The sequence below is a fragment of the Aythya ferina genome (genome assembly GCF_964211825.1).
Source record: "Aythya ferina genome assembly, chromosome: Z".
Classification (NCBI taxonomy): domain Eukaryota; kingdom Metazoa; phylum Chordata; class Aves; order Anseriformes; family Anatidae; genus Aythya; species Aythya ferina.
Window position 1 is genome coordinate 39,142,050 of NC_140299.1, and position 9,926 is coordinate 39,151,975.

General features: G+C 35.5%; 1 protein-coding gene across 4 annotated transcripts; it reads left to right on the forward strand.

Annotated features, from left to right (window-relative positions):
• The first annotated feature begins 287 nt into the window (after nucleotides 1-287).
• On the forward strand, nucleotides 288-9,245 carry LOC311426636 (uncharacterized protein). 4 transcript variants are annotated; one of them, XM_084503148.1, is made up of 10 exons: nucleotides 288-376; nucleotides 493-615; nucleotides 1,300-1,392; nucleotides 3,752-3,812; nucleotides 4,230-4,378; nucleotides 4,835-5,035; nucleotides 6,014-6,180; nucleotides 6,564-6,715; nucleotides 7,690-7,766; nucleotides 8,538-9,245. In XM_084503148.1, the coding sequence occupies exons 2-10, from the start codon at nucleotides 577-579 to the stop codon at nucleotides 8,562-8,564; spliced, it is 966 nt and encodes a 321-aa protein (XP_084359274.1). In that variant the 5' UTR covers nucleotides 288-376; nucleotides 493-576; the 3' UTR covers nucleotides 8,565-9,245. The 4 variants fall into 4 exon arrangements, with proteins under 4 accessions (XP_084359274.1, XP_084359272.1, XP_084359273.1 ...); XM_084503146.1 differs by having other exon boundaries at nucleotides 289-376; nucleotides 7,687-7,766; XM_084503147.1 differs by lacking the exon at nucleotides 288-376 and having other exon boundaries at nucleotides 435-615; nucleotides 7,687-7,766.
• Nucleotides 9,246-9,926: the final 681 nt, after the last annotated feature.

Genomic DNA, 9,926 nt, shown 5'->3' on the forward strand with positions numbered 1-9,926 from the left:
CTGATAAAAGCTAAATTTGTTTAAAATTGCTTAGCCAACCCTAAAATGAATTGATTGTGGCCTGCTCTGAGAAAGGCTGATTTCTTCTGGAAGAAAGGGGCGGGCAGGGGCGTTAACAAGGAGGGAGGGAGAAAGGGAGGGAGAAAGAGAGGGAGGAAGGGAGGGAGGAGGGGGGAGGAAAGAAAGAGGGGGGAGAGGGAGAAGGAAAAGAGGGGGGAAGGGAGTGAGGGGGGAAGGGAGTGAGGAAGAGGGGGGGACAGAGGAGGGAGGAGGGAAGTGGGTGGGGGCGAGGGAGGAGGGAGGTACCAGGGCGGGGAGAGAGCTGGAGAGAATGTGATCAACAAGAAATTCCTGTGACCAACAAGAAATATTGCAGGCAACAAAACACATTTGAGAAAGAGAACTAATATTTAGCTGTTATGGAAAATGTTACTTTATCATGCCTAGCTTTTATGTTTAAACTAATTTTTTCAATTATATTTTGTAACATAGGAGCAGTCTATAACTACTATAAACAAACTTTATGGTGACAAAATAAGGAGTTTGAAATCCCAGCTGGAAGCTTACCATGAACTGATGAACAAGAACAGTACACATTGGCAAAATACTGTTAAGGTAAATAAGAAGTACAGTTTTGACATGGGGATAAAAGCAACACGAAGTTCCAGGTATTGCAGATAGGGGTTATATAAGTCATGGTTTCTTCTTAGGGACAGTCAACTGAAGACACACATTTTGTGAAATTACTGCAAAACCATTGCTGTCTCCTTCTAGAGGGCAGTTAAGCTTTACACAGTGTTTTCAGAACAGTTTTCATATCTTGACTTTCCTGATTAAAATTCAGTGTGAGGTTCTCTCATATTGTCTGTGCTTAGACACTTTTAAATAGCTATGTTTTTATGAAACGGAAGGGTAAAGATATTCACTGAATATTTACGATATCTAATGCTTTTCTCTTGATAAACACACACTAAGGTTTATTTTCCTGAATATTTATTTTCCTCCTTGTATTCTGCTACCAATGAAAAATTTCTGCCTGTCCCAGCCTTTAAGAAGTGTCTGTAGAATCAAACTACCCCTGCTTGCATTTGTTTTGTAAATTGGTCAATTTTTATTTATTTATTTTTTATTTTGCAAAATCCCCAGGACTTAACAGGATAGTCCAAATAATGTTTCAACATATATAGAAAAATAAAAGCAACCAAACTAAAAAATAAATCAAAAACAACAGCAACAAAACTAAAGGTCTTTTTGAATAATGAAACTTATAATTGTGATCTCTTTTTCTACTACCTTCAGAGCCTGAGGGAAAGAAACAGACAACTGAGCCAAGACAAAGAAGATCTTATTCACCAAATGAAGCAACAAACAGAAAAATGGGAAGAACAACAGGTAAAAAAAAAAAAAATAAATTTTTTTTTGGTTCTATTTCAATTTGTTCTTATTCCATTTCACAGTTTGTGCTGTTCCCAAGAACCTAAGTGACCCTGAAAACCACATTGTCTGCCTTTAGATACGTACATCTAAGTCAGCTAAGATTAAACTGCTAGACACCTGTCTTGTTTTAGAGAATCCAAGTGATTTTGGGGACATTAGACACCAGTGAAGAAGACTTTTCTTTTTTTTTTTGGCATACTATGTTATTTTTCCACTAAAAATTGTGATTGTCATTTCTCTGTCTTTTTTCACTTCATGTCTTTTGAAAAATTGTAAAACCACAGTAAAGCTTTTTTTTTTTTTTTTTAATTTTAATTTAGCGAATGAACAATATTACAATATTCCAATGCAGCTGGTTGACCTGTGCTCCAAAAATAACTTGAGTGGTATTACCAAGGAAAAATAGACATCATTAAAGTTCCTCAAGTTTTGCAATATTTCTTTCTGATAATGCAAATTCTGTTTGCTAAATATCTGAGATGGCTGCAGGCACAGAAAAAGTGTATAGATGGAAGCAAATGTTGAGAGAGTAGGCATTGTACTGGGTTAAAATGAGTGTTTCCGTCCTTTTCATCTTGGCCAAACTGTTTTGCAGCCACGTTGTCAGACAGTTTTGTAACGCTTAAACTTTGTTCTGTATTTCTGTATAGAATCATTATCGGGTGTTCATGACAGAAAAACTTTAATATATATATATATACTGCAAGATCATAACAATTCTGTTACACTCATTTTTTCATTGTAATGATTCTTTTACTGGAGAGAGGGAGGGAAGAAGGCAGAGACAGAGAGGGGAAGAATAAAAGGGAAGTTTCTTCTTACAGAGAAGGAGAAGGAGGAGAAGGAAAAGGAAGAGGAGGAGGACTGAAAGACCTATTTAATTAGGGAATATCTTAAGGCTGTAACACCACACACTGCCATGAATCGTAGAGTTCAACAGAGAATGCCTTTGTTTTTAGTTCTGAAAGGCAAACAAAGTTATGTTTTATTTAACAGTCATGGAGTGCTCACTGTTATGTACTGTTCAATAAAAGGCCATATGTTTAAAGAATAAAATAGATTGCTACGGCTAATATCAGAAATTCTATTCCAGTCTGCTCTCAGGACTGAAGCCCAAATGCATGTTCAAATTATGTACTTTATTCCAGTTGTTTTTCCTCTAACATGAAATTTTCAGCATGGGCTCCAAAATACTAGCAGTTCCAGTTTGGCAGCACGCACAGTGAAAAAGCACAGCCTTCTGAATATTCCAGTGTGTAGTCCTTCCCTAAATCTACTTGCAGATGTTTGTCTGTGGAAATAATCTCTACTGTTTTTCCTTTTAGTAGTTGTATTGAAAAAGTTTTGTCCAGTTTGACCTGCTAGTTTTTTAGTGATGGCTTGTCAGAATTGCTCTCCTCAGATTTACCTATAGAATCCCCCTTCTGATGTTAAAGTTATTTCAGGTTCACCATAAATTCTGAAATTCTTATGACTGAAAAAAAAAAAATAAAGATTTAATTTTATTATATATTTTATTTTATTTTTATTACAGATAGAGTCTGTGAACATGGTTTAGATATTGTCTGTTATTTTCTGAATAGAGTTCTGTTTTACATATAATATGTACAAGTCTTTCTGTAACCAGCCAATTTTCATTTTACTGGTATCATATATTCAGGATCATCTTAACAAACCACTGAAGGGAAAAAAAAAAAAAAAAAAAGAGTCTCGAAGTCAGATTGTCTCTCATTTATGAAATTGAATGCAGGTTTCTGTAGCATTTCAGAGTGAAGGTCTCAAACAGGAGTGTTTGTTTAGTAATGCAGCACCATCTTCTGATTACATTCTGCATAGCACCAGTATTTAAAGTTGTTTGTTTGCTTGTTTTTCATACATTTCTAACAATATCTACCACAATATTGCCTTATTGACTAACAGTGAAATAAACAAACAAACAAACACTGTGTGGCCAGAGGCTTTTTCTTTTCTATAGGTTCAAGAGTCTTTCAATGTAAATTTTATCACATTTTTCATTCTGGTAATGTGGGAAGGTGCTATTATAAAACATTTTGATACGGGCTGTTGCAAAAATGTCAGTGCTTGAGAAGCATCTGTTTTACTTCTGTGTTCTTTTGTTCATTTTTGTTTGTTTTGTTATATGTTTTGTTTTTGTTTTTCCTAGCAATAAATACATGTACACAACAACTAATTTAGTTAGGTTGTGATTATCAGTGGCAACATTAATTCACCATGTTTAACATATTGTCATCAAGGAAACACAACAAAATTTGGTAACACTGCTTTTCTTCTCTCATCCTTTCTTGTCTTGCAGGTCTCCATTCTAGAAAATCTGTCAAAAAAAATAAACCATCTTTATACCCAGCACACATTGAGTGAGTTTCATATTTTGGACACAAAATTTCTTTATATGCCTTATTTCTTTCCTGTTTTTCTTACTTTGTAGTGTATGCTATCTGAAGTTAATATAAGCATTTCATTGCAATAATGTGTTTCAGATCAAATTATGGAAGAACGTTGGAGCTAGAATTGATGTCTGTAATGACTCCAAACTCCTTAGCATAAGTCAGCAGCACTTATTTCAGTCAGCAGCAGTTTTGAGTAGGCTTATTTCAACATTTGAGTAGAATTCTGTAATATAATTCTTGATTATTATAATTTATTTGTGCATTGTAAATTCTTAATTTATGCTAGGAATTAATTTACCCCAGTGAAACAATATTCTAGCAAATGTGTAGTTGTAGAAATGCTCAAGTTTTTCTTACCTGCTTTCTCTATTATTTTCAATACAGCTTTGCGGGGACTTCACACCATCAGTCTATATGTGGAGAGAGTGCGTGACCTCATGAATTTCCAGATAAAAATTCTTCAACAAAAGTCTGAAAAGACAGAAGGAGAAAAAGCCGATGTGCCAGTGATTTTAAATTTAAAGGCAGAACAAGTGAGAACAAAAATGGAAATTAAACTGTTTTGGTTTAACATTGTTCCAATTGTTTCAAAGGCAATCAGGTTGACTCTCCCTAGCAAAGGCTGAAGGAAACCAAGGGTCTAACTGATAGTAAAACACATGGGCCTTGTAAAATATATGTTCCTTGAGAATGATACATTGGTGATTAATGATTAAAATAGCACAGTAATGAAGTCTGATTCTTCTGGAACAAGATAGTGTTCTGTTGTCTTTATAATCATGTAAATTTTGCTACAAAATCTTTTAAAGACCTACTACTTTGAATTACAAAATCAATATGCTAAGCATTGGAACTAAGTAACTTTTCCTTTTTTAGCATTTCTCCATTTTTTCTCTCACTTGCTTATTAAAATCTTGGAAATTTCATTGAAAGGAGAAAATATCTAGATCCTGGCTTAGTGTTTAAGAAATATCTTTGTTGCTTCCCAGGCAGCTGATGAAGAGAAGCCTGAATGTTTAATGGAAACAGAACCTCTTTGGCAAGCACACATCATGTTGCAAAAGATACAGGAATCTCTACAGAAACAAGGGAGAGAAGTCAGTGAGACCCTAGAAAGTGAAAGAAGATACTACAAAGCAATGAAACCTCAAATCAAGATGCTAATATTCTTGAAAAATCTTGCCAAGAAGGTAAGAACTCAGTGATAACAAAAATGAAAAATGATTTGCTGAGTTTTCTAAAATTGGAAAAAATTATCTTACATAGAAAAAAATATCTTACATACTGTGGTGCTTTCACCCTAATGGACAGATAAACTCCAGCACAATGAATCTCTCAGTCATCCTCTTTGAAGGAAGAGGGAAAGAAAAAATACAATGTGGGTTAAAAAAAAAAAAAAAAAAAAAGGGCTCACAGGTTGATTAAAAGAATAAGTAAGGAAAAAATAAGAAAAGATACAAGTAAAGGTTGTATGGAAGCAAAGAGAGGAAAAACAATTATTCTATTTCCTGTTGATGAGTGAAGATCAGCTATGTTTTGGGAAACAGAGCCTCTATACACAGCATGGTTGTTCAGGAGGACATACATTTTCATAATGAAAGCCTCTCCCCTTCTCCTTCCCCTTTCCTAGCTTTTATTGCTGAGTGTAACATCCTATGATATGGAATACCTCTTTGGTAGATTTAGCAGCCCTGAAAATGTCCCCTCCCCATCTCTTGCCCCATCACCCAGTCTCCTGGCTTTGGGTGGAGAGGGGAAGTTGGAGAGAGTCTTGATGCACTGATCAACAAGGCATTGGTGAGATATCAGTGCTGTTCTAGCTGTAAGTACAGAGCACAGCTCTATATGGACTGTTGTGGGGAAAATTTAACTCCATCCCTGGCAGAGCCAGTACATACACGTTTATTCAAAGGTTAAGTTGAAATTTTCAGAATTACACATGGAAATAATGAAAGCTAACTCCTCACTGAAAGTCAGCCTATGGAAAACTGATTAGACCAACTTGCATTTTTTTTATTGAGCATTATTTTAAAAGATAAATTAGTGAAGCTTGAAAATGGCACCATGAAAAAATCATGGTTTTCTGTCCTTGTTGTCTAAATATCATGAACTGCAAACAGATATGCATGCTTTGCAGAAAATGTAATCTAATTTTTGATCCATGGTAGGTTCACACCATATATTGTGATGTCCCTGAGGCACAACAGTATATCAGCCAGCTTATCAGAAAGAACGAGAATGAAAGGGCTGACTGGAAAGAAGCCTTTAATAATGCTCAGGCTGACATTCTGTCCTATGAAGTATTTTATGGAAATGAACTCATGGATGAGAAAAGGTATATTGGATAGTTAATAAAGTAGAGAAAGAAATAATAATGAAAAGTAATGAGCTGTTTCCACATAAAGAAAATACATTTAAGAGAATGTTATTATAATATTCATGCATAGTTTTGAAATTGAATTAAAAAAAAAAAAGTCTACACTTGCATTAAGAATTAAATGAAGCTTAGAACCATCTGTTATAAAAAGCAGGAAAACATTTCAGCTTAATTGTCATATGCAAGTTTTAACCAATGTGTGATGGCTTGTGCTACATCATCAACATTTGTTTTTTCCCTACATTTTTATAGTGTGTTTCTCATACTCTGGGTAATTGCATTATTCTTGTAGTTAAGTAACTAGTTCTTAACAAACTTCATTTTATTTTGAACAATGACAGGACAGAGCTCTCAATGAAGCTTTTCAGAAATCTTGGGAAAGCAAAATCTGAATTTGAATACATTGAAACGGAGAAGATTGTTTTCGATTGTATCCAGACAGGGAAAATCCCCAACTGGATTAAAAGGGATTGTCTTTATGTAGACTTGGCAGGTAAGAAATCCTTCTGTCAATTCAAAGAAAGCTAATTTGCTCAGACAACTAACTTTTGAATATAAGAAAGCAGAGTACGTCAATTAAAGACACCTAGAGCATGCTACAATCAGATTTATAGAATGGTTTGGATTGGAAGGTCCCTTAAAGATCATTGAATTCCAACCGCTCTGCCATGGGCAGGGACACCTTCTACTAGACTGGCTTGCTCAAAGCCCCTTCCAACCTGGCCTTGAACACTTCCAGGGACATTCTCTAGACAGCCTGTTCCAGTTCCTCACCACCCTCATAGTAAAAAATAGTAACAAGTCTATTCCAAAAGTATAATCTGCATTTATCCTCTTACAGTTTAAAACCATTACACCTTGTCCTATTATTACACTTCCTGATAAAGATAATGATACTGTAAAGAATCCCATGAAACACCTGTGCATTCACATGCACATTTTAATAAACTGCGGTATGAATTTATAAGACTGGGCCATGGCTTTGTAAACAAACCTGCTGGAGAGGAGCTCTGCAGAGAAGGACCTAGGGGTCCTGGTGGACGACAGGTTGACCATAAGCCAGCAGTGTGCCCTGGTTGGAAAGAAAGACAATGGGATCCCAGCATGCATTATAAGAAGTGCGGCCAGGAGGCCAAGGAAGGTGATCCTCCCCCTCTTCTCTGCCCTGGTCAGGCCTCTCCTGGAGTACTGTGTCCAGTTCTAGGCTTCCCTGCACATGAAAGATGGGGATCTTCTGGAAAGAGTCCAGTGGAGGGCTGCAAAGATGGTACAGGGCCAGTTATTTTTCCAGTATTTGGCTGAGTTTTTCTGTGATTCTTCAACAGACAACATGTTTTTAGTGGTTAAGGCAGGAAAATAAGAAGGGCTATGAACCTGTCTTTGAGAGAATGAACACTTCTAATTTAAGAGACTTACTGTGTTATATTTTTTATATATAACTGTATAACTACTGGAACTGCCCAGAAGATCATAAAAATACATGTTCTGAGGAGACAAGTCACCATGCAGAGGAACTTATGCGGAAGTTTGAAATGGAAATCAAGGTAATATACTACAATATATAATATTACACAGTTTAAAACCAGTTCTTAAGATTTTTGGAATGTATTTAAAAATTATATCTTTTTCCTATCTATTAAGGGATTGAGATTTGCTCTGAAGGATGTCCTGTGATGTCTGTACATGCAACTTTTTGCCAAAAAGCAAATATCAATAGAAATAATACACAGAGATCTGCATTATATATTATATCAACTCTTAAGCACATTTACATTAAATGATAACATTCTCTGCTAACTAGTCAATTATATAGTTGCACCTTCCTATGTATGAAAGGATTCATGTTAGACTTTTACATCTGTCTATCCATTTTACTGCTTGTATGCAAATGGTAAATTTACACTAAAATTACATATCTTGATGGCTGAGTTACAACCAAAGGTACTTTAATATGTTCATACATCTAATAGTTGGAGGAGCACAGACTTCTTGTTTAGTGGTATGTGACAAATAAAATAGTCTTATCAGAATTTATATCAATGTAAAACAGACAGTAATTGTTTGAACTGGGTTTTCCCTGCTGAAAGAAACCCAAAGATGATGCAACAAAATTGATTTAATGATACAAAAAAACCAGAGTGCAATAAGGCCCTTATCATATTGCTGTTGTTGGATCTCAAAGTGAGCAGCCCCAAGATCACTGCCTTGCCTATCATGTCAAGTTAATGCACTGAAAATTTTTCTTTGTATGTAACGAACACATATTGTAAAATATTTATTTTGGCAATTAATAATTCTGTCATTGGCATTTTTAGGTAGCCAACAAAACAAAGGAACAGTAAGAGACATGCAAAGAGTAGAACAAGTTTCTCATTTTAAAGAGGAGCACTGAATAAAAAGCTTGGAGCACAGAAACACTTTCCATGGTACCTCTGGGGTGCAAAATGAATTGGAAGAATTACAAGCCCATGGTTCACTGTGAGAAAATGTATGTGGGTGTTTAAGTGTTTTGAAAATTTTACTCATTTTATGCAATACTCAAAAGACATCTTGGGGGAAAAAAAAAAAAAGAAAAAACACAGCAGTATTATAACCTCAAAGAGTATGGGACTGAACAAAGGAGTCTAGATATTTGAGACAAACAGGAGTAGTAAGTGGACGGGATTCACTAAGCTTTTGCTGTCTAAAATTATTAATTTCTACAAGAACAGAAAAGTGTCTCCAAAATATATTTTTCTTTCATGAAACATGAACAGCTCTTTTCCATGGAAATAGGGCTTGGGTGGGGAGTAAAAGTTGTACTCTTAGCTTCAGTTATTTTGGACAAAACAAATCTGTACACAAAAGGAAAATTGTTTGTTTTTAAAGACCTTGCTGAGAGATGCCTGTCCAGTTAGCAACACTCACTATGGTAGACAGCCCAAGTATTTGACTTTTCTTTGTCTTTGCCTTTCAAAAGTAATTATGCAGTGAGAACATTGTGTTAACTCTGTAACTAATACAATAAAAGCAGTGAATCACAATGGACTATACTGTATCTTTTAGAGCATGTTATTGCATGGTTGTACAATTTCTACATGGGCTGAGATGAAAGCATACACCAGCAGACAGCTTTTTTCAGTCACACAGTTGTGTCTGTGTTGTAATCACTCTAATAATCAACCTTCCACTGACACCGTGGAACAGTGCAAGATTAACTGGATTGTTAACGCCCCAAAGGGCACAATACAGAACTGTGAATTATTCAATTAAAGGAGATAGAAGACAAGACATCCTGGAGTGGAAGGGACGGGGTGAAAGGGGAAAGAAATCATGAAACACTTAGACTTCTCAGTTTACTTGCAGTTTGATTAAACCAAGACTTTCCTTTAGACAGATGATAGATAGATAGATACACGCATCAAAAGCCATCCTTGTCAAGACCAAGGATCTAAGTAGTCAAATATCCAGAAAATTTTCAGCAACTTCAAGTTTAGTTCTGTTAAATCTCTTGGTTGAGTTACATCACAAGCTGGCTGGCAGTTTCCTCCTACTGGTGCTGCTTTGTTCTAAAACCTCTTTTGAGGTTTATATTTTGAGACAATATCTCAAATTTATTCATAAACAGTATTCAGTCTGGGAGTCTCCTGATCTCTTCCATGTTGAAGTGATGTAAAGAAGACAGGGTGTGAGTTGTTTTTGTTTTTTTCCTCTTGCCATCTGTT

Excerpts from the sequence above, each read along its gene's own strand:
- LOC311426636 (XM_084503146.1), top strand. The coding sequence starts at position 577 with ATGAACAAGAACAGTACACATTGGCAAAATACTGTTAAG. Across the intron at positions 5,036-6,013 it reads TGAAAAATCTTGCCAAGAAG|GTTCACACCATATATTGTGA; the intron begins GTAAGAACTCAG and ends GATCCATGGTAG. Across the intron at positions 7,767-8,537 it reads AGTTTGAAATGGAAATCAAG|GTAGCCAACAAAACAAAGGA; the intron begins GTAATATACTAC and ends TGGCATTTTTAG.